The sequence below is a fragment of the Leptopilina heterotoma genome, unplaced genomic scaffold (genome assembly GCF_015476425.1).
Source record: "Leptopilina heterotoma isolate Lh14 unplaced genomic scaffold, ASM1547642v1 Lhet_81, whole genome shotgun sequence".
Lineage (NCBI taxonomy): Eukaryota > Metazoa > Arthropoda > Insecta > Hymenoptera > Figitidae > Leptopilina > Leptopilina heterotoma.
Genome location: NW_025111185.1, coordinates 3,509,133 through 3,534,081, shown reverse-complemented (window position 1 = coordinate 3,534,081; position 24,949 = coordinate 3,509,133). Strand labels below are relative to the sequence as shown.

General features: G+C 27.2%; 2 protein-coding genes across 6 annotated transcripts in view; both read left to right on the top strand.

The window, feature by feature from the left end:
- Window positions 1-24,949, top strand: part of LOC122511255 (rhoGEF domain-containing protein gxcI-like) — a 228,536-nt gene that overhangs the window by 12,382 nt on the left and 191,205 nt on the right. For 3 of the 5 annotated variants that reach the window (XM_043626396.1, XM_043626393.1, XM_043626394.1), the window contains exon 1: window positions 10,118-10,217. The exons of 1 other annotated variant lie outside the window; for it this stretch is intronic. The gene's annotated coding sequence lies outside the window, so the exon portion shown is untranslated. Of the gene's footprint in view, window positions 1-10,117; window positions 10,218-24,949 lie in introns of those variants that run through there. One more of the 5 variants, XM_043626397.1, reaches the window with a different exon arrangement.
- Window positions 18,169-23,638, top strand: LOC122511322. The gene has a single exon (XM_043626481.1). It carries the CDS (start codon window positions 18,169-18,171, stop codon window positions 23,395-23,397), a length of 5,229 nt encoding a protein of 1,742 aa, XP_043482416.1. The 3' UTR covers window positions 23,398-23,638.

Genomic DNA, 24,949 nt, shown 5'->3' with positions numbered 1-24,949 from the left:
ATTAGTTATTAAATAATCTGACTTAACTATATTTTCAGTTCGTTAACTTTAACGAACTGAAAATATAATCAAATCAGATTATTTAATAACTAATTTCTTCAATTTTATGCATTTCAAGAAATTTTATATAATTAAAAAGATTTTTATAAAAGTCTTTACAAGAATTCAATTATTTAAAAAAATTTAATGAAATTATTCGCAAGAATTCAATTATTTTATAAATAAAAAAATTCTTTACAAGAATTCAATTATTTTATAAGTAAGTAAATTCTTTACAAGAATTCAATTATTTATACCAATTATAATAAAATTTGTTGTAAAAATTCAATTGTTTTCATTAATTTCTTGAAATTTAATTTTATAAGCTCACTCAACAACTTAACACTGCAGGTACGATTTTTAATTGATTTCAAATATCGCAGATAATAGTCAATTTCATTTCATTAAGAAACAATTTTGTTTGTGTCACATGATGAAATTAGTTTAAATTAAAAACTTTCATTCAGTTAGAAGTGCGCTTTCATTCCCCAAAATCGTTCAATCTATTCTCTTTTGAATCAGCGCAAAGTCGGTGATTGAGTAGATGTAAGAATGCAGCTGCAAATCAACGACGAAATCAGTGAAAGCTGATTCAAAATGTACTAGAAAAAATTTCAATTTCTAAATGCTATTGTGTCTCTTTAGAAATTAAATTATTTTAAATGTAATTTCGACTCTCTGTTTTCTTTAAGAATCGATTCTGACTCTTTGAAATATTCCATTATTTAACAAAATTATTAAATTATGATTCTTTGAGAAACTTTCATTTTTTAAAAATCTCTAATTTTAATTCTTTAACAAATTAAACCCTATTTTCAAGTCGATTTCACAAAATCTCAATTAATTTTATAATTCAAAATTCATTTTTAATAAATTTTATTTTTTAAATCCAAGTATTTTTTAAAAACTTCAATTAAAATTTCACGAAATTTTATTTTTGCAGAATTTTAAATAATAGTATTTTAAATCTTAAGTAATTTTTAGAAATAATTGAATTTCATTTTTTTTGTTTGTAAATTTTTAATTAACTGTAATTAGAGAATATATTTTAAACTTTTCAATTATTTTAGTTAAAAATTCTAGAAAATAATTAAAATTTAGACTTTAAGCTAGAAATTTTTTGAAATAATTGAATTTCAAAATTTTAAACAATTTAGTTTTGGAAAAACTTCAATTAAAATGTTTTTGAAATTAATTTTTTTAAGAATATATTCAATTGAAAAATTGTCAAAAATCGAAATTTTTTGAAATTGAATTGTATTCTTTTATCTTAAATAATTAATAATTCTTAAAGAGCTTTCACAAAATTATAAAGAAGTATTTGATTTGAAGAAGAATTTTAGTTAAAAATTCTAGCTGAAAAAAATTGAAATTTACAAAAGAGATGCATTTACAATTTTTATAAATAATTGAGTTTCAAAACGTTTCAAATTGAAATCTTAGAAAAATTAAATTGTTAAAGAAGTTTAATTACATTTAACTGTATAGTTAAAAAAAATTTGTTTTTAAATTCAATTATCTTTGAAAAATTGAATAAAAATTTCTCGAAACCTTATTTTTTTGGAATTTTAAATAATAAATGTATTTAAAACTTAAATCATTTTTTAAATAAATATTTTCTATTAATTTCTTCACAACTGTTAGAAATTTTCAAAAATTTCATTTTTAAACATTTTGAAAATAAATGATTTCTGAAAATTGTAATTGCTTTTAGCTAAAAATTTTTCTAACATAAAAGCATAATTATTATTTAATAATATTATGAAAGTTATTTCAGAAATTAATTATTTAAAATAAATTTGTGACTCACTTTGAAGAAAGGTACCTTAGAAATAAAAAATTTGAGGTTATGTTTGTATTTTTTTGAAGGAAGATACACAAAGGGACTCTCAATATAAACATCAGGTTTAAGATTTCACTACAACTAAAATAATTAATAAAATTGATATTAGTTTTTCGAATAATTAAACAGAAACTTTTAATTAACTTTTAATTATAACACAAACATAACCTTAAAACGATTTTCCTTTAAGCCCTCTAAGGTACATTTCTTCGGTGCGTGTCATAAATAATAACTTAAATTCTAATTATTTAAATAATTAATAATTTAATATTATTATTTTATTGGTAATTTGATTGAACTATTTTGTATTTTTTGTCATTAGTAGCTAAAAATTCATCAAAACAATTTTATTTTTAATCTGGAAAAATCTGTGGAAAAATTTTGAAATCAGAGGTTTTCTACAGTTTCCCTCTCCACTGGCGAGAAAACCCATTAGACGGGTGGTCCAGGCAAATGCGAGTACTCCTAATTTTCAAGTCGCTCTGTAGGCGCAAAATTTAGTATTAAGGAAATGTCTATAAAGAAATATTGTAAGAGAAATTTACGAGATGTAAACAAACACTTGTATAGCCAAGATTGTAGGCTTAAGACGGGTGTATAAACAAATAAATAAATATTTTCTCTAAATTTTAATTAGTAAAAATGTTTAGTAATTTTAAATATAGTAACTGACTTTTTGCTTTTGAATTAGTAAATCCTAAATCTTACTAATTTGTTAGTAAAATTACTAATTTAAAAGCTAAACGTCAGTTACTAATTCAAGTTAGTAGCACAGTTTTTCTGATACTACTATCAATTTAAATATTTAATTGAATCAAATAATATTTATTGGAGTCAATTAAATGGTTCTATTTATATTTGCTTCAAATACACAGTTATGAGACAAAAAATATATCAAAACGTTGCTATTTAATTGACTGCAATAAATATTATTTAATTCAATTAAATATTTAATTGATAATTGTCAATTAATCGGTTATTTGAATCAAATAAATTTTTTTCAGTATAATATCAAATTGAGATAAAAAACGAATCAAAACGTTGCTTCGCAACACTTAATTGTCAAATTGAGACAAAAAACGAATGAAAAGTAATGCGAAGCAATGTTTTTTAATTGGTTTCTTGTCTCAATTTGATATAATAGAAAAACTGTGAAGCATTTTTACTAATTCAAATTTAGAGAGTTATTTAATAAAATTGATTTGAAATTATTCAATTAGTTAAGTAATTAACCATATACTGTAATAAAAGAAATAATCTAAGGTTATGAAAAGTTGATGTCTTGTTAAATTCAAGTCGCTGTCAGACTTTCTGGATATAACTGACAGTAGAAATCAAGGCCATCACTAAAAGCACGAGTTTCATTTGCAAATATAACTTTATGCAATGTGTATATATATGATATATCTTTTCTCCAGCATTGTATCTGGAGATTTATTTTTAATTTTCACAAGGGTATCTAATACAGTTGCATTAAAAATTGCACATTATAGAAACTTTTTTCTAATTATACAGCTGTATCATGGTTGTTGAATAATTACTTGGTCCATAGTTGTATTAGATTGGTATTGTTTCCCTTTATTGAATTTTAATTATAATAGAACATGTTTGCCCATGATATTTGTTGTCACCCTGCAGTAGTTTTGATTTCCTGTTTGGTTTGTTACGGAAATCCGCTTAGGAAAGTTTGCTTTATAAACGACTCTTCACTATAGGTACATGCGGATTTGAATATTTGGAATAATTTCCGAATTAGAAATTTCAGGGTCTTATTCTAATATCCTAAATGTCTCTGACTATTTTATCTGTGATCAGTATTGTATTGCCTTTTTAAAAATGCGTCGTAAATTTTTGGGGAGAGAAATTCTTCTATTTTATCATTTTCCCCGGATGTGGGGGAGATCGAATTACGTAACTGCGCAACATAGCCGAAGATGGCTTTTATATTTCGTATTTGTCTTTTTCATTTCTTCGTTATTCTTGTTTTTTTAGGAAAAGGTAAAGAGAGATGTCACTTATTTAATTGTGCTATAATTAATGAACACATTACGCCACTTTAAGAGGGTTAAAATGGAACTCTGTCGTGATTGGGGTAAAAGTTAGGTAACAGTTTGGATTGTTGTAGGAAAGATCGGGCCAAGTTAAAGGAGGTATTTAATTTGCCCAATTAATTTTCATGTCTCGGGTAAAGTAACCGTCTACTAAAATTGATGTTTCTACACTAATCTTGCGAAACAAAAGACGTCTATATATGCCATGCAAGTATGTTGCACACATGCACCAGAATTGAATCACTATTTCGATTTTCAAATTTTCTCGAGATTGTATATCCTATTTCGAGAATCGTGTACCAATTACTGCGGAATGGCTTTTTATATTAGTCTTGTAAATTTATAAATTCCACACTGTAAAAAATCAATCTTACTTTTAGTCTATTTTTCACTCAAATCGTTTATATTAAAAATATTTTCGATTGAATTTTAATTTTGAGAATATTTGATTTTGAGATCCTAAATTAAATCAGGAGAAAGTCAGGGATTTTTATTAAAGGTACTGGGAAAAACTAAATTTTTCTAATTCATAAGAAAAATCTGAATTTTTGGGTCTTTTTTGTTTGCTTCATAAACTATGGAATTACCATGAATTATAATACAAAACATTCAATTTTTTTCATTTCTCACTAATAATGGACATAGAAAAAAATCAATTATTTAAAAAAGTTTTTTATAAAATTCTCCGTAAAAATTAAATTATTTTAAAAAATTGAACAAAGTTCTTCGCAAGAATACAATTATTTTTATGTAGGTATTTTTATATAATTCGTTGTAAATAGTCAATTATATTCAATACCTACTATTTTATTAATAAAAATATTCCCAAAAGAATTTAATAATTCTAAAAAAATTTTTTATAAAATTCTTCTCAACAATTCATATATTTTTATAACTAATCAAATTCTTGACAAAATTTCAATTCCATTATTAAAAAAAAACATTTTCATAAAATTCTACGCAAACACTTAATTATTTTCATAAATAATAAAAATATCACGGGAATTCAATTATTTTTATTAATAATAAAATTCTTTGTAGGAATACAATTATTTTCAAACATTACAAAACTTATCGCAAAATTTCAATTATTTTTAAAACAATTTTTAAATAAATTTCTCGAAAATCAATTATTTTAAAAAAATTGTGATGTAATTTGTTTCTTAGATTTTTATGATTTTTTCAATACATTTTGAATTAAATTTCTTGAAAGAATTTCAATTTTTCTCAAAAATATAATAAAATTCTTTATGACAATTCAATTATTTTAAAAGAATATTAATAAAATTCTTCGTAAAATTCAATTATTTTCAAAAATTTGTCAAAATTCAATTATTTTTCAAATCTACTAGTTCAATAAAATTTCCCAAAAGAATTCAATTATTTAAAAACACATTTTACTAAAGTTCGTTACAAGAATTCAATTATTTAAGTAATTTAATTTCAATTATTTATAATACAATTTCAAATGAATTTTTCGAAAGAATTCAATTATTTTCAAAATGTTTTAATAATATGATTTGGTTTTGATTAAAATACATTTCTTTCAGGAAAAAAATTAATCCAAAAATTGATTAGGTAATTTAATCTTTTTTAGTGTTAATTTAAGCTGCAATACTTTTTTAGTTTATTGTGTAAATTATTTTTTTTTGTATTTAAATAATTGAATTATCGTATAGAAATTTTTAATAAGAATTGATTTATAATTGAATTTCAGTTAATATTTTAGATAATAATTGAATAAGAAAAGCGTTAAAGTGTGAATTTTTAGAAAGAATTAAATTTCAAAAGATTTTTAAATTGAACTCAATGGAAATTTTAATTGTTGTAAAGATGTAATAATATTAAAATTTTTATTTTTAAATAAAATGATTAAAGTTTTGATTAAGTGTCCTGCAAATTTAATGGCCAAATAAACGCGTATCTTTCTTTTCATTTTGAATATAAGATCATTCATAAAGTGCATATCAAATTTGTTGCAATGACTTACGTTTATTGTTGACGACATCTTTCAGAGAACTTGGCGCTTTTAAAAAGGAAAATACTAATTATTCTAAGAGCCAATAATTAAAGTGCGAGTCCGTAACTTTTGCAATGTATTTGCGAATCGTGCATAAAATACGAGAATGTATTATTTTAATCAAGAGATTATTGCAGGTCGCGTTTCACCTTCTCAGTGACGTAATTCTCAGTTGGGAGCTTAATATCACTATAGGTCCGCGCATCAACAATGTTTTTGTTAAATTATAATATAAGATATGAGAGAATAAGAAATTTTAGTTGTGTTTTTATTTTAATTTTTCCGTTTATCTGTAAAATACGATTTTCAATTTTTAAAATTCATTCTTTTATAACTAAAGAAAACTAATAATTTTTTTTAATATATGCGTGAATATTTCTCGATTTAATGTCGAAAAATAATTGAGTTTCTGATGAAAAGTGTGCAAAAAATTCTTAAAAATGCTTTGAAATAATTGTATTTTGGAAAAACTTGGAATTGAAGTTATTATTCAGAATAAAAGAAAAAAGTGGAAAGCTTTTTTGAAAATCAGAAAAAGTCAAGGAATATAATAAAATTTTTTGTGACAATCCGGAATAAAGGAAACGACTTTTTCGACTTTTTTTCGTACTTTGAATCGAGAAAAATGACTTTTTTGCGACTTAAAGAGGTGTCAAAGTCGAGTCAGCTGTTCCATGTAAACTTCAATGGATAAATCGCATCTACTTTGACATCCCCTTAAAGTCGATTCGAGGCCTGTAAAAATAATCTTCTATATAGGACACATTTAATTTCCTCCATTTTCCAATTAATCTCTAAACTTGAAAGGATTTTTTTTCCAGTTATCTAAACTTGGCAGTAAATGAACAAATGCGAATTATCATGAATTCGACTCAAAAGCAGGCTAAAGAATTTGAATTTAAGTTTTTCATATTTCAGAACATATATTCCATAACATATATTCCATATTATACCGTAAGCAACGTATTTTGCTCATAAAATAATTGAAACACAAACTGCACATTAATTCCAAAACATGAAATAATTGAGTGCTACTTGTAATTAGCAAGCGTATGAAACAAATTCAAGAGAGAACAATAAGCGCACTTAAACGCAAAATGCAACTACGTTCTCGTGATATTTTTATTTGTTTTAATATTTTCACATTGAAAAGCATTGTGACCATTGTAGATGTATTTTAAGGTTAAAGTGTCGGTAGAGTGTGAAAGGAGGAAAAGGCGAAGGAAAATGAAAAGGATGGTAGGCCACCAAGCTTTGAATCTCAAAAGCAATAGAATTTGAAGTACCTTTAACCTGCTCTAACTTTAACTTTAAAAACCATTGTTTTTTTTTGTTTTTGTATTAGTGACATTTTAATTAAGATTCCATTTAATTTCCTCCTTTTTTTTGCGTTTTACATTCTAGCGTGAATGCAATTTATTTTCCATACATTTTAAAAATGAAAAATAATTAAATTTGGACGGATTTTAATTACAAGCGTGAACTTTTATTGTGAAAAAAAAATATTTTTCATTTTAGAGAACAATTTTTTGTATATTATTTATACAAGACGTGGGTCAATTATTTTCAAAATTTTCTCGAAATTCAATTACTTTCAACATCTACTGTTTTAATAAAAAAATTTTCAAAAGAATTCAATTATTTAAAAAAAATTTTTTTTTTAATTTTTTGCAAACATTCAATTATTTTCATAAGTACTAAAATTTGCAAAGGAATTCAATTATTTGAAATGCAATTTTCATAAAATATTTCGAAAAAAATCAATTATTTAAAAAGATTTTTATCCAATTCTTTGCAAGAATTCAATTATTCTTACAAATAATAAAATTCTTCTCAGGAATTCAATTAATTTAAAAAAATTTAATAAAATTCGTTGCAAAAATTCAATTATTTTCATAACTAAAAAACTTAATCATAAAATTAAAAATTTTTAATATTTTAATAAAAAAAAATAAATATTTTAATAAAAATTAAAAAATAATTAATTATTCTTAAAAATTTTATTAAAATTCTGCAAAAAATTCAATTATTTAAAAAAAATTAATAAAGTTCTTCACAAGAATTCAATTATTTTTAAATATTTTAATAAAATTCTTCAAAAGAATTTAATTATGTAAAATAAATATTAATAAAATTCTTCATAGAAGTTTGATTAATTTTAATTTGTCGAAATCCAATTATGTTCTCTATCAACAATTTCAATAAATTTTCCAAAAAGAATTCAATTATTTGAAAATTTTTTAATAAATTTTGTCGCAAGAATTCAATTATTTTCATGAGTTATAAAATTCTTCGAAAAAAAATTATTATTTAAAATGAGTTTTATAAAATTCTTCGTAAAAATATAATTATTTTAAAAAAATTCAATAATATATATTCGTTGAAAAAATTCAATTATTTTGATAACTAATAAAATTCATCGCAGGATTTCAATTTTTTGAATACAATGTTAAATGAATTCTTCAAAATTTCTTTATGCTTTAGTAAAAATATGTGCATTTTCTTCAATTTGAAACGTTTAATTACAATCAGGATAATTTCTAAGAATAAATGGTGGAATTAAAAAAGAAAAAATTAAATGAATAATAATTAATATTTAACGCAATGAATAGAGTAAAAACTTTTCAGTAGTACAAGTCAATTGTAGTCAGACCGAAAATTTACTTATGTATTTAGTAGCAAATTATATTATTTTAAATTATCAGATAAATTTTTTATAAAAAAGAATTTAACATTAACGGGTTTTCAGTAGTACAAGTCAATTTTGGTCGGACCAAAAATTTTCTAATTTATTTAATCAATACAAATTAAATAAATATTATTATCAGATAGATTCGTATAGCAAAGAATTTAACATTAAATATTTTTCAGTAGTACAAGTCAATTATTGTCAGTCCGAAAATTTTCGTATTTATTTATTTTTTTAATACAAATTAATTATTTTCAAAATTGTTAACAGATATAAATTCGTATAATAAAGAATTTAGCATTGTTGATTTTTCAGTAGTACAAGTCAATTATAGCCAGACCAAAAATTTTCTTATTTATTTATTTCTATGGAAATTAATTTTTATAAACATTATTATTAACTAATTACTATCAGATCAATTTGTATAAGAAAGAATTTAACATTAAATTTGTTTCAGTAGTACAAATCAATTATATTCAGACTAAAAATTTAATTATTTATTTATTTTTTCAATTATTATCAATTTTTAATTGTTGTAAAACTGTGATAATATAAACATTTTTATTGTGAAATAAATGAAAGTTTTGAATAATTTTATTTAAAAATTTTAACAAAAATTGAATTTTAAAAGAATTGCAGTTGTAATTTTTAGAAATAGGATAGTTAAATTACATAAAGGCTGTACGTTAAAATATTTTAATTCCTATATGGAGAAATGAATAGGTATTTAAATATTTATTTTTAAAAAAATGATATTTATTGAAATTATGAAAAAATTGAGTCGTCATATTTAATTTTTCGATTACTACTTTTTTTAAAATGAATTTCCGAGTACAAAACCTGGATTCTGAATTTTTATCTAAATTAACTTTTTTTTGAGTTAGTTTTAGAAGTCAACAAATTTGGGGAGGGTGGAAAAAAATGTCATCTTTTCTATCCATGTACCCAAACTCGCCAAACTTGGAAAATTGCTTGCATTCAGGAAGAGCAAGTTTGGTTGGCTGTTGATTGTGCAAACAAAGTTTGAACTTTATAACGATGGTTACGAGTTGTTTTATGACAAAACCTCAATTTCTGTCAACTTGCTAACTCAATAATTCTTCCAAGGCAATGGAGTACCTATTAAAAAAAACAAAAAAAACCAGAAAACAAAAAAAAGTCCATACTGGAAGTAAAAAGTGTAGTCTATTTATCAGTTTTCTAATTTTCTTTAAATTTCACATGTGGAAGACGTTGAATAACGGGGAATAGACGAAAAAAAACGTAGTGTGTACTCCGCAGCAGATAGTGTCTTGTCGATCGAAGCGAAGCGTTCCAAGGAGCCTGAAAGAGTAGCTTGTAAAAAGTCGTAGAGGTATTCCTCCTTCTATCCTATTTTGCCCCCAAACCCTCTCTTCTCGTTTTGTCATCCCTTCCTCCGAAAGCTCGATCTGAGCTTTTTTGAGGGCGCAAGCGCAATCCGAAGATCGCATTTACGTTCGCCAGCAGTAATTCGTGGGGTGCGAATCAGAGTGGTTGTCCAGCTAGCGACTTGAGAGCTGGCGCTGTTTTCCAGTCGCTCTACTCATCATGAAGGTACATAACCTCCCCGATTGCATGCTCCTCTCAAATAGATATTTACCTTTCCCTAGCAGGCAGCATTTTTCGAACTCGGTAAATTATATTTCGACACAATAATTCACGTTTTCTTGCAATCATGCTTGCAGCGTATTTCAACGAATCGAGCGTAAAATTCACGTGGCCTTCTTTCGAAAATTGAGTACTAAAATTTAATACAAGAATTTAGTACAACAATTGAGTAAAAAAGTATAAAAATTCAGTACAAAAATTTTATACGTTGTGGATAACAGTGAATAAGTTCTAAAAAGTGTTTTTTTTTCAAGACACACGAGAAATTCTCATTTAAGTTCGATATTTATACAAAGTATAAATAAAACAGCTCCTTTTCCCGCTTGATAGTGAAATGCTTGCTAGAGATATTTATATAACCACTATTTATCGATTTACCAATTCAACAATATTTGGAATTGCAAAAATTTACAATTGCTTGTCAGATATTTTTTATTTGTTTATTTTTACCATCATTAGTTGGTTGATAGTAATTTTTGCTGTATCATTAATTTCTTTTAGTTTTTGATTCCCATCAAACAACTAAATATCTTACTTTCTATTCTTTGTGGATAGGTTGATAAACCTGTATTACAACAAAAGTGATACAACAAAGCGTGGTCACTCAACCATTTTTACTCCCACAATGCACGTTTTTCAGTCATAATTTATTTTTCTTCCTTATTAAATATTTTTTCACAATGCTTGCTATATCAAGCGATATTTGAATGATTTATCATCTATAATATACGTACAATTTTTCTCATATAATTGATTGAATTTACAAAATTAGTCATTAATATTAGTTTCTATTTTAGTTCCTATTTTAGTTCCTATTTTAGTTTCTACTTTAGTTTCTACTTTATAGTTTCCATTTTAGTTTCTATGCTACTTTCTATGCTATTTTTTAAAATTCTCCATCAAGATATTGTCTACATAATTATCTCTTTATCGACATATTTTTGAAATTAATTAAACTTCTGCAAAAAAATTTTATTAATATTTTTTGAAAATAATTTATATTCTTTCAAGAAATGGAAAAAATTATTAAATTCTAATATACAAATTATATCAAAATTTGCTTAAATAACTATGAATTCTCTTGAAACAATTTTAATAAAATTTTAAAGAACAATTGATTTCCGAGGAATTCATTTAAAAATGGTATTAAAAATAATTGAAATCCTGCAAAGAGTTTTATTAGTTATGAAAATAATTGAATTTTTACAACGAATTTTATTAACATTTTTAAAAATAATTGAATTCTTTTGAAGAATTTTAATAAAATTTTTAAGAAAATATGCATTTTTCGAGGAATTTATTTAAAATTCTAAGATAAATTTTATTAGTTATGAAAATAATGGAATTTTTGCGAAAAACTTTGTTAAATTTCTTTTAAATAATTTGAATTCTATTGAAAAATTTTATACAAATCTTTTTAAATAATGGAAATCTGCACACAATTAAAAATAATAAATTTTAATTAAAAAATAAACTTAATTTAAACTGTATAAAAGAAACTGCATACAAGCTGATTTTTAATAAATTTAATAAAAATAAGCTTGCATGCGGGTCAAATGAATTTAATTTTTTTATTAAAATTTTTCATTTTTAATCGTATGCAGTTTGATGAAATGCAATTTAAATTAAATATAATAATTTTATTTTTAAAATTTTCTTATATTCCGTTTCTCCGTGTGCTGTCTATTTCATACTCGATTTCATACAGTTTTCCCGTATGCAGTTCAAAGGAAAGCAGTTTAAATTCGTGTTGTTCTTAAATTAAAATTAAATTCATTTTTAAAATTCGTTTGTATGTTGTCTTCCTGTATAGAGTTAAATTGTGGGCAATAATTGATACCGCCGCAAAATGTTTATGAATCTAAAAAATGATTCTTTTTTGCCTTGAAGCCCGTAAATATTAACAGAATAAAAGTGACATTATTTTTATTATTTTATGATTATTATTGTTATTATTGTTATTTTTATTATTATTTTCATGATTGTCGTTGTTATTCGTATTATTATTAAAAAAGATGAAATATCGAAATTCCGGAGAGCAATTTCAAACTTTTTCCAACTTTTGATTCGTTTTTTATCTCAATTTGATATCCGCAGAAAAACTGTGTAGTGTTCCAAAATAAAGTAAAAGATAAAAAAAAGAATTTGAAAAAGTGAAGAATTTTGAAACGAGAGAAAGAAAGAGAGAGCGTGAGTAGGCAAGAAAATCAAGATCGGAAATATTTTAAAAAGTCAGGATCTCAGGGAAAAAACTGTGCGGTCATTTTTCATTTAGTGGTTACTTGCACCCAAAGGATTAATTACTTATTTTAAACACGTCCTTTCTTTCAATTCATTAGTCGAGTATTCAAATATACTATCCTACTTTATGCATAATTCATTTAAAAAAAAGATCTTATTATAGACGGTATATTTTTTCATGTCATAAAAAGAAGAGGAGGTTCTAAAAGAAAAATGGTTTTCCATTGAATTATATTTGTTGAAATAATTTTTGCGCATGAACACCAGAAAGAAAAAAAGTTCATTTATTTATTCATATTTTATTCAAAAGAGAGCTAGTATTGAAGATTTTATTTTTAATCAAGCAGATAAAAGGAAATGTAAAATTAATCATAATTTCAATTTTTCTAATCTTTGTAAATTAGGTTTGTAATTTTTGTATTATCAAAATTTGTTTCCTCCCTTTTTTTCTTGATAGTCAATGTATATTATAAAGTGCATTTCCTTCACTAATGACATTTTAAGTTAATTGTTGAAAAATGATATGCAAAAATGATGATTAATTTTTGTAGAAAGTTAGAAACTAAATTTAAACGGAGATAAAATGACTAGCATTGTAAATTCTTTCCTGAATGGCTGATAATACTGCGTTGTTCCATGATCAAGTTTCATACTATGATGTATGATTAGTTAATTATGTATGTCAAACATTTATTCTTTTAAGCACGCGACTTCCTGACAATAAATTACCATATACTGATAACACACATAATTCCTTGTATGCATAAAGAGATATAAATTATTTAGCTAAAATATTATTGTTTTGATATTATGGAAATCGTTCTCCGGAATTTCGATATTTCATCTTTTTTAATATGAATAACAACGACAATCATAAAAATAATAATAAAAATGACAATAATAACAATAATAACAAAAACAACAATAATAATAATGTCACTTTTATTCTGTTAATATTTACGGGCTTCAAGGCAAAAAAGAATAATTTTTTAGATTCATAAACATTTTGCGGCGGTATCAATATTATTGCCCAAACAATTCAACTCTGAACTGGAAGACTCCATGCAAAAGAATTTTAAAAATAAAATTATTAAATTTAATTTAAAAGCAATACGAATTTAAACTCTTCTCCATCAAACTACATACGATAAAAAATGACAAATTTTAATAAAAGAATAAAATTAATTTGAACTGCATACGGAAAAACTGCATCAAATAAATAGCATACGGAGAAACGGAATAAAAGCAAATTTTAATAATAAAATTATTAAATTGAATTTAAAGACTGTACAAATTGAAAATGCATGTCGTCAAGGTGCATACGAATAAAAATGAAAAAATTAAATTCATTTGAACTCCATACAAGCTTCTTTTATTAAATTTATTAAAAATCAGATTGCAAGAAGTTTTTTTTGTTTGCACTTTAAATTAATTTTATTTTTTTTATTAATATATTTTGTAATTTTTAATCGTTTGCAGATTTCTATTATTTAAAAAGATTTTTGTAAAATTATTCGCAAGAATTCAATTATTTTAAAAAAAATTTAATAAAGTTCTTCGCAAGATTTCTATTATTTTTATAAATAATAAAACTCTTCTCAAGAACTCAATAATTTTTAAAAATTTTAATAAAATTCCTTGCTGAAATTCAATTATTTTTATAAGTCCTAATAAAATTCTTCTTAAAAATTTAATTATTTTTAGAAATTTGAATAAAATTCGTTGCAAAAATTCAATTATTTTCATAAATAATAAAACTCATCGCGGGATTTCAATTACTTTTAATAAAATTTTTAATAAATTCCTCGAAAAATGCATATTTTCTTAAAAATTTTATGAAAATTCTTCGCAAGAATTCAATTATTTTTATAAATAATAAAATTCTTCTCAAGAATTCAATTGTTTCTATAAATAATAACATTATTTTTAAGAATTCAATTATTTTTAGAAATTTTAATAAAATTCGTTCTAAAAATTCAATTATTTTCATATCTATTAAAACTCATCGCAAGATTTCAATTATTTAAAAATAATTTTATATTATTTGTTTATTAAAATTTAATAATTTTTGTCAATGCATTTTTAATTAAATTTCTTTATTAAATTTATTAAAAAAACAGCTTGTTTGCAGTTGAAATTAATTTTATTTTTTTATTTAAATTTGTAATTTTTAATCGTGTTTAGTTTATTTTAGTCAATTTTTAGTCAATTTAATCCAATTTCAGAACTCAAAAGCATATTCTTGAAAATTCAGTGAAATTCTAATGTAAAGTTTCAGTCAAAAGTGGTTGACTGTCAGTAAAGATTTATTCACTTTTGATCCTTCAAATAAAATCAGATTTCCATTTATATACAAAAGAAGAAAGAAGATTTAAAAATAAAAAATTATAGTTCAATCTTGTAAAGGTTTTATTTATTTATTTATTTTTGCTGAAAATATAGAAATAAATTTTTTAAATCAGTATTATGAAATCGATTTTAACTTTTCAATTTAGAAACGAAAAAGTTAAAACGAATTGGAAAATATTGTGGTGTTTCACCAGTAGTATAAGTTTTATCTTGAAAATGTACTTTCGTGTCTGACTAGAAAGTTTTGTTTCCACTTGGGATTATAAATACCCAGTCTTTGCAGGAACTGACTTTTCTACTGACATTGTAGATTTCTTTAGAAAAGGTTTCCACATGAACAGTAAATAAATTTAAAAAAAAGTCTATATACACATATATGGGTCAATAGACAACTTTTTTCTTTTTTAACTTGGTACCAGCATCGATCGAACAATAACTGAATTATTTTTAAGCATAAAATTTTTTTTTCCCAATTAACTGATTTATTTTTTGAACAATATGTCTGCATACAGTGCCGCTCAATAACTTTTGCCCACCCTACAGCGATTGAAGGCTTTACAAAAAGTTTTGTAATTTGTTTATTGTTAAAGATAAAAAGCACAAAAAGGTCTCTTTTTAAAGCTCTTTTCCTGAGCTTTAACACTGTATAAAACAAAAATTAAAAAAATTAATTTGTTAATGTTTAAAAAATGTTATTGCAACATAAAATTTTTCGTTTTTTTTAAAGTGATACAGTTTCACTTTTTTTTCATTTTTTGTTTAAAAAATTAGCCATTTTTTTCAATTGTTGATAACTCAAAAACGGTTACTTTAGAAAAAAATATTAAAAATTTTTATTTGAAAAATTTTTTTTGACTTTTTTTGAAAAAATTTTTTTTTTTATTTTTTATATTTTTATGTTTGAATTACAGAAACTCGCTTTTTACACTCACTTGTGACAATTGTCACAAGACTGACATTATGATGACAATCGTCAAAGTAATTAAGAACCTTTAATCCGTTTACAAACAATATAATAAATAAGTATTATATCAAAAGTTATTTAAATGATTGGTGATTTAAAATTATTGAAAAAAATTAAATAAATACGTTGAAAAATTTTCTTGCTTGTTGTACTGAGTGTAAAAAGCGAGTTTCTACAATTAAAACATAAAAAAATAAAAAAGGAAAAAAATTTTTTTTCTTAAAAAAAGTCAAAAAAATTTTTTTCAAACAAAAATTTTTAATATTTTTTTTCTAATTCTGGACACAAAAATGAACAATTTATGTTCTTAAAATATATTTTTCTAAAGTAAGCGTTTTTGAGTTATCAACAATTAAAAAAAATGGCTAATTTTTTAAACAAAAAATCATATTTTTCTTAAAAATGATCGTATAAAAATTTTTAAAAATGCATTTTAAAGGTGATAAAACTAGCTTTCAGAAAATATGTGTTTAATTAAAATGCGACCATTTCCTATGAAACTGTATCGCTTTAAAAAAAACGAAAAAAAACGAAAAATTTTATGTTGCAATAACATTTTTTAAACATTAACAAATTAATTTTTTTAATTTTTGTTTTATACAGTGTTAAAACTCAGGAAAAGAGCTTTAAAAAGAGACCTTTTTGAGCTTTTTATCTTTAATAATAAGCAAAATACAAAACTTTTTGTAAAGCCTTCAATCGCTGTAGGGTGGGCAAAAGTTATTGAGCGGCACTGTATGTATTAAATTATTTTTATTGCCAATAGGATAATTAACATTTAAAATATAAATAGAAAGGCGAAATATATAAAAATTTATTACCAATAATGAATGTGAATATATACGTTTAAAATTATATCGAGATTAATTTTATCAAAAGTATAAAATTAATCTCGGTCTCTCGTAAATGTGGCATTATAAATTCTGTAAAAAGTTTCACACTTTTGTTTTAATAGTCGTGTAAAAGATTCATTAGTCATGAAACAGCAGCGTGAGAGAAGAGTCAATACACGAAATAACTTTGTAATAAAATGATCATAAAGTGAAAAGTACAAACTAAATTAGTGTTAACTATAATTTTTTGTTTTTCCCGCGCACATTAATGAAATCGTAAATACGGGGGAAAAAATTGGGAAAAGAAAAATAAAACGCTAATGGCTTTAGTGTTTCTAAACCAGAACGCACCGCATAATAGTTAACTAAGAAAAAAGTTTTATATCTCGTGGTAATATTCTCCGTATCAGAAATAACGGTTTCCATTTTTTATTGATATTTAGTTTATGTGTATAGGGTTTGCGTTTTATATCTCATTACTCTTCTTCTCTATTCTCTCGTGTTTTTGCTTAACAATGGGCATAAAGCTTAAGATCCACTAGATGCTGTGAAGTACTCTATGGTTTAAAGCACTCGCCCTTAACGGTCGACGATTTTACCCAATGGAACTGGGTCGGTGAAAGGTCACTGTTCCACTTTTCTGCATAAACTTTACAATAGGGCTCTTTCAACATTTTACCAATAATTGTCTGTCGCTACGCGATTGTGTTCGACGAATTTTAATTTGAATGAGTGGGGAGAATTTTGGTAAACGACGACGATAGGAAGGTGCGATAGTTCCCGACGAGTAGTCGTCAAGCAAACATAAATTATAGAAACGATTTTGTAATCTTTTATATATTCAATTTTAATTAGTTTAATAAAGGCCTTTATGTATGTAATTTGGAATATTTATTGTTTTATCAAGACGCCTTAAAGTAGTGAAATTTATTTAAAAAGAGAGACTTTACGGCAGAACATGGTCCTTCGAGCCGGATGGTATTGAAATTATTGTGAACTCTAATCGGCTGATCATTAAAAAACATTGTGTAAAGTGATCAGAGAATCTTGGCGTCGGGAACTCAACAATTTTAATTCAACAATTTCGAAAAATTAACCAATTTATATCTGGGACTTTCATAATTTGAGGAAAATAAAACTTGGAAATAAATTTTATTCGACAACTGGGAATTTTATTCATCAAGAACGAGAAAATTTTGGATAAGGACGAGGAGAGGACAAGCAGAAAAATAAACTTCTATTGTCATCTAATATCAACATTGTCGCAAGTAGAATTAATTATTGTTATCTTCAAGTTGATTGTAAGTACGCAAATTTATCAAAACTGTGATTTGTAAGTTATGAAAGTTTAAACGATTTTATTTTAACGACGATTATATTTATTATTGACTATTAAATTGTTTCGTTTTGAGTATTTAATGATTATAGTTACGAATGTAAATTATTTTAATTATTTTGACTAGTCAATCTTTAACTATTAATTAATTGCCAAAAATTTATAAATTTAAAAATGTCATCCGATGACGTCGAGACTTTGAAACAAATAAAGAAAACGTGTAGAACAAGATTGACTAAATTTAAAACTTTTCTTGAAAAATATGTCGGAACTCAAAATAAAGATAGTGTATCGATCGAAGAGTTTCGGGTGCGTTTAAGTAAAATCGAAGAAGTATGGAAAGAATTTGACAAAGCGCAAACAGCCGTTGAATTAATGTTCCCTGCACAGGATCTTGACCCTGAACGAACAGAGTTTGAAGAATATTACTATAAATATGTATCCTTAGGAAATAAATTTCTTAATCAAAAAACATCTCAAGTTTCTGGCATCGAACAAAACCGAAATGAAGCGCAATCAGCGCGTATTGCTCAATTAGAATCAGAAATCATTGCTCAGCGTGAAGCAGAACTCGCGTCCTTGAGGGAAATGGCTTCGTCGCGCGGAACAATGGTCAGTGAAAGATCGCGTAATTTATTTCCCTTGCCTAAATTGGAGTTGCCCACTTTTTCCGGTGCATACGACGAATGGTTAGCTTTTAGAGACGCGTTCACAGCAGTAATTCATGACGACGATTCAATTCCTACTATTCAAAAATTGAGATATTTACGTTCGTTCGTGAAAAATGATGCAGCGCGAATTATAGAGAATTTGGAGACTACCGAGAATAACTACGCAGTAGCTTGGACTCTGATGAAAGATAGATTTGACAATAGTAGAATTATTATTCAGAATCACATGCAAGCTCTTTTTGACTTGCCGGGGGTCTCAAGAGACTCGTCCTCGAGTATGAGAAAATTGCTCGACGATGCTCTGAGACATATTCGCGCTTTATCGGTTCTTGATCAGCCAACTGATAAATGGGATACTCCGTTAGTTTTCTTGGTGACCTCCAAATTGGATAGAGATACCCGGAAGGAGTGGGAGAGGTCCATAGTGGGATCAAAAATGCCAACCTTTAACGAATTAAAAAAATTTTTAAGTCAAAAATGTCAAATTTTAGAGACAGTTAATTTTAATTCAGATAGAAATAAAACAAACGATTCTAATTCAAGGTCATTGGGAAAAACAGTACAGACAAACAGGGGTGCAAATTTAAAATCATTATTGAACGTACAATCTAATTTTACATGTCCAGTGTGTAACGGAAATCATAATGTGCCATTTTGTGAGGAATTTAAGAAAATGCAAACCGTGGAACGATCGGCATGTGTGAAAAAACTAGGATTATGTTACAATTGTTTAAAAAAAAATCATTTAGTGGGAGATTGTAGGTCGGGTAATTGCACTATTTGTAGAAAACGTCATCACACCTTACTTCATATTGAATCGAGAGTATACACTGTTACCGATGAAAATAAACAATCAAATAATAGATCGAGTATTACTAATTTACATATTTATGACGCATCAAAGGTATTGTTGTCTACAGCAATGGTAGATATTTTCGACGATGATAATTGTAAATATTCGTGTAGAATACTTTTGGATAGTGGCTCGCAGCCAAATATTGTATCGCGAGAGTTAGCAAGCCGATTAAATTGTAAAAAACGGAAAATAAATTTAGCAGTGGAAGTTGTTAATAACATAGAAACTTCATGTTCGGAATGGATTAGTTTGAGATTAAAATCTAAATGTTCTAATTATTCGACAGTGTTAAGCTTCTTGATTCTGCCTCACATCACAGGAGATGTTCCTGCCAATATTGTTGAGAGAAATTCATTATCTATACCAGAGGACATTTGCTTAGCGGATCCAGATTTTCATCATCCCAAGAGAGTTGATGCTTTGATCGGTGCTGAGGTGTTCTACGATTTGCTGCTAAATGGAAGAATGAAACTGAAAAATCCGGGACTGGGACTGCAGAATACTAAATTAGGCTGGGTAGTCTCAGGGAAGCTAGGAGGAACATGGAATCAGGAAAAAGTACACTGTCATTTGGTCCGAGGAGGTCTACACGAAAAGGTAGAAAAATTTTGGGAATTAGAAGAGGTGAGTGACCGAGTACAAATTTCTAGTGATGAGGAATTATGTGAGACTCATTTTCAGAAGTATGTTCAACGTTTGACTTCTGGAAAATTCATGTTAAAGTTACCATTTAATGAAAAAAGATCACTTTTAGGTCTAAGTTATGAGATGGCAAGGAAAAGGTTTTTCATGTTGGAGAGACGATTGGAAAAGAATCCTGATTTAAAATTGGAGTATCATAAATTCATGTCATCATATCTGGAGTTGAATCACATGGAGCCGTCAGGAAGTGGACCAAATGAGGGGTACTATCTACCTCATCATGCGGTAGTAAAAAAATCCAGTCTAACAACAAAGCTGCGTGTGGTCTTCGACGCATCTGCAAAATCAACAACTGGATTATCCCTCAATGATACCTTGAGAATTGGACCAACCATTCAAGATGGAATTTTTGAATTAATACTCCGATTCAGATGTTATAGGATAGTTCTCTCTGCAGACATCGAAAAGATGTACAGACAGTTCTGGATAGATCCGGAAGACAGGAAGTTCCAGAAAATTCTGTGGAGATGGAATCAGTCTCAACCGTTGCGAACGTTCCAGCTGAAAACGGTCACATATGGAACAGCATGTGCTCCTTTCATGGCGACGCGATGTCTTAAACAGCTAGCTCATGAAGAAAGGACCTCGTATCCGTTGGCAGCAAAGGCAATTGAAGAGGATATGTACGTGGACGATTTGTTGACTGGTACCAATTCTGTCGAGGAAGCTAAGAGATTGCGAGATGATATCATAACAATCACAAATCGAGCGGGACTCACTATGTGCAAATGGCTTTCGAATCATTCAGCCATCATGATGGATCTACCGGACAAATCTGGAACCACGATGATCAGTCTGGATCCGGAGAAGATCACTAGAACGCTGGGCGTTGGCTGGAGTGCCAACGAGGATACGTTAATCTTTGAAGTGAGTCAGGGACCGGTGATCGAACAATGGACTAAACGCAATATATTATCAAGAATTGCCCAATTGTTTGATCCGTTGGGTTTGGTGTCACCGATCGTAGTATTGGCCAAGATCATCTTACAGGATCTCTGGAGATCACAACTTGGATGGGACGACGGAGTTCCTGAAAATATAAGAAAAATGTGGGTGGATTATCATGCTCAACTGCCAGTGCTGAATGGATGGAGCATTGATCGTCATATGTTGATGCCGGAAGCTACAAACATCCAACTGCACGGCTTCTCCGACGCTAGCATGAAAGCATACGGAGCATGCATTTATTTACGAGTAGCTACGAAAGAGGAAATCAAAACGACCTTGGTGTGTGCTAAGTCCAGAGTAGCTCCAATAAAGGCTGTGACGTTGCCCAGGTTGGAGTTGTGTGGCGCTCTGTTGCTCGCGAGGCTCTACAGGATGGTGGGAACTGCCATAGATCTAAATCTCGATTCCATTCATTTTTGGTGCGATTCTACCATCGTCTTGGCTTGGCTTCAATCACCGGAACAAAAAAGAGAGATTTTTGTATCCAATAGGATTTCCGAGATTAAAGAACTTACAGCTGCTGGAAAATGGTCACATGTACCCACTAAGCAAAACCCTGCGGACTTGGTCTCGAGAGGTGTATTGCCATCAACCTTCTTGCTGAACGAATTATGGAAGGAGGGACCAGAGTGGCTGAAGAAGAATGAAGATCATTGGCCTGAATATCGAAGAGAAAAAATAATGGAAGCAGATTCTGCAGAGAACGTAGTAACACTCACAGTGATTACGAAAAAAAATTCTGATCTTTGGGAAAGATTTTCATCCATGAAAGCATTGAGGAGATTTTTCGCTTGGTCGTTTCGGTTCAAGGAAAATGCAAGCAAACTAAGTCATCGAGATGGTCCTCTCACTGCCACCGAATTGAAAATTGCAGAAGATCGGATTATGCAATTGGTACAACGCGAAGAATTTGAAGAGGAAATAAAAAATGCACACGCAGGGAAGGAAATTTCGAAATCATCGACCTTGAACAGATTGTCTCCCATATATGTTGCTGGAATGTTGAGAGTGGGGGGCAGAATTGAGAATGCTGCCATTAACGACAACAAAAAACATCCAATTGTCTTGCCGAAAAAACATATTGTAACGCGTTTATTGATTAGAGAATATCACGAAAAAAATTTACATTCTGGGGTTAATGCCACACTGTACGCACTGAGATCTAAATATTGGATAATTGACGGTAGATCGTTGGTCAGGAACGTATTGCATTCATGCATCAGATGTTTTCGGGTAAAACCAAGAGAACCATTTTACAAAATGGGCAATCTTCCTAGAGTTAGATTAACGGCAGCTCGACCTTTTGAGAATGTGGGAATTGATTTCTGTGGGCCATTTTTTATAAAAGAAAAGGTGCATAGAAACAGAGGTAAAGTGAAGGTGTATATAGCAGTCTTTGTTTGTCTGTCGATCAAAGCGGTACATTTGGAGTTGGTGGGCGATCTGACATCCGATTCATTCATTGGTTGCTTGAGACGTTTTTTCGCGCGGAGGGGAGTTTCAAGGTCGATATATTCCGATAACGGAACTAACTTTGTCGGCGCGAATAATCAATTAAGGGAGTTATATGACTTGCTCAATTCAAAAAAATGCGATGATGAAACTCGCAAATTTGCAGCGGAAAGGGGAGTCGATTGGCATTTTTCTCCACCGAGGACACCGCATTTTGGAGGAATCTGGGAGGCGGCCGTGAAATCGGTGAAGCATCATGCCCATCGAGTCCTACGAGACACTTTGTTTAGTTATGAGAGTTTAAATACTTTTTTGACGGAAATCGAGTCAATTTTGAATTCGCGACCATTGACTCCAATGTCGTCTGACCCAAATGACCTTGACGCGTTAACGCCGGGCCATTTCCTGATAGGAACCTCGTTTGCGGATTTGCCATCGCTTGATTATTCGGCTACAAAGGTAAATGTTTTGACGTCATGGCAACATTTGCAAAAATTGCGCCAAGATCTCTGGAAACGGTGGTATGTTGAATACTTGAGTGAACTCAATGTAAGGAGTAAATGGTTTCAAGGTAGTGCAGATATTGTAAGGGTAGATTCTATGGTTGTATTACGAGATAATAATTTGCCACCACTGCAATGGTTGTTAGGAAGAGTGATTGAAACGCATGCAGGAGATGATGGCATAATACGTGTTGTTTCGGTAAAGACGAAAAATGGCATCTGCAAGCGAGGAGTAAAAAGAGTATCGCCGTTACCCTTAGACTGTGATTAAAGTATGTTAATTGATTAATCAAGGCGGGCGGCATGTCGCTACGCGATTGTGTTCGACGAATTTTAATTTGAATGAGTGGGGAGAATTTTGGTAAACGACGACGATAGGAAGGTGCGATAGTTCCCGACGAGTAGTCGTCAAGCAAACATAAATTATAGAAACGATTTTGTAATCTTTTATATATTCAATTTTAATTAGTTTAATAAAGGCCTTTATGTATGTAATTTGGAATATTTATTGTTTTATCAAGACGCCTTAAAGTAGTGAAATTTATTTAAAAAGAGAGACTTTACGGCAGAACATTGTCGTTAACTATTAAATAAATATATGCAAAAGTTATTAATATTATAGTTTGTACAATTAATAACTCTACTGATTTTATTTAATGCTTGTGAAAGATTTTATCTTCAAGTACCAAATAGCAACTAATGTATTAAACATCTCAATCAAAATATTAATATTATTTTATTAATTTAGTTCATTTAGAAAAAATATATATTTGACTCAAAGACTTTTCTTTTTTCTTTTATAAATTTCGAATAAATTTTATTTGAAGATTTTTTTACGTAACGCCAGACTTCGCACTCATCTATACTAAAAACCTACTATTTACTACATTTTTTAAGTTATGCTACTATTTGGCTAATTTTTTTAGATTTCAGCCACTAAAAGACACTATTTCTTTTTTTTCTAGAATTTCCACTGCTTTAAATTCGATAATAGTTTAAATCAAAAAATTATTTTAACGAAAATATTATAATCAAATTTCTTCAAACGATTTAATTATTTTCAAAAACTATTCGAAATTGAATTCTTTTCAATATCTACTATTTTCATAAAATTTTGCAAAAGAATTCAATTATTTAAAAAAATTTTTTGATAAAATTCATCCAAAATTCAATTATTTTTATAAATAATAATAAAATTTCTACAGGAATTCAATTAATTTAGAATAGGGTCAGAATTCGTGAAATTTTCACAGAAAATAAAAAGTATTTTTTTTAAATCGAAATGTTGAAAAAACATTTCTATTTGGCCTTAAGAATGTGTCCACCAAAAAACAGAAAAAAAAATTATTTTTTCTAAAAGTTATTCCAAAAGTAATTTTTTTGCAACTTTTTAAACAAAATTTTATTTCTCCTAAATGAATGAACCGATTTAAATGAACCAAGCGGGAATATAAAGGGAATAAAATATACTTTCGTTTAGAATTAGAAAATTTTTAAAAAGTTTATTTTTCAATAATTATTTAATAAATTTTTTATGAACAATTAATTTTTTAAAATGTTCTACGCCTTTTAAAAATTTGAAAAAAATATTAACATACACTTAAAACTATAAGAAATCAAAATCCGTTGAGAAAATTTTGGAGCGACAATTATTTAAAACGTTATAAACAAATTATATTGGCGCGGTGTTGTGCATCAACGCTGAACTTAGTTTTTGATCATTTTTATCAATTTTTATGGTTATATAATTGAATAAAAATGTTAATTTGACAGTGTTTTGTTCATTTCGTAGTTAAAAATAATGTTTTAATTCTGAAAATTGA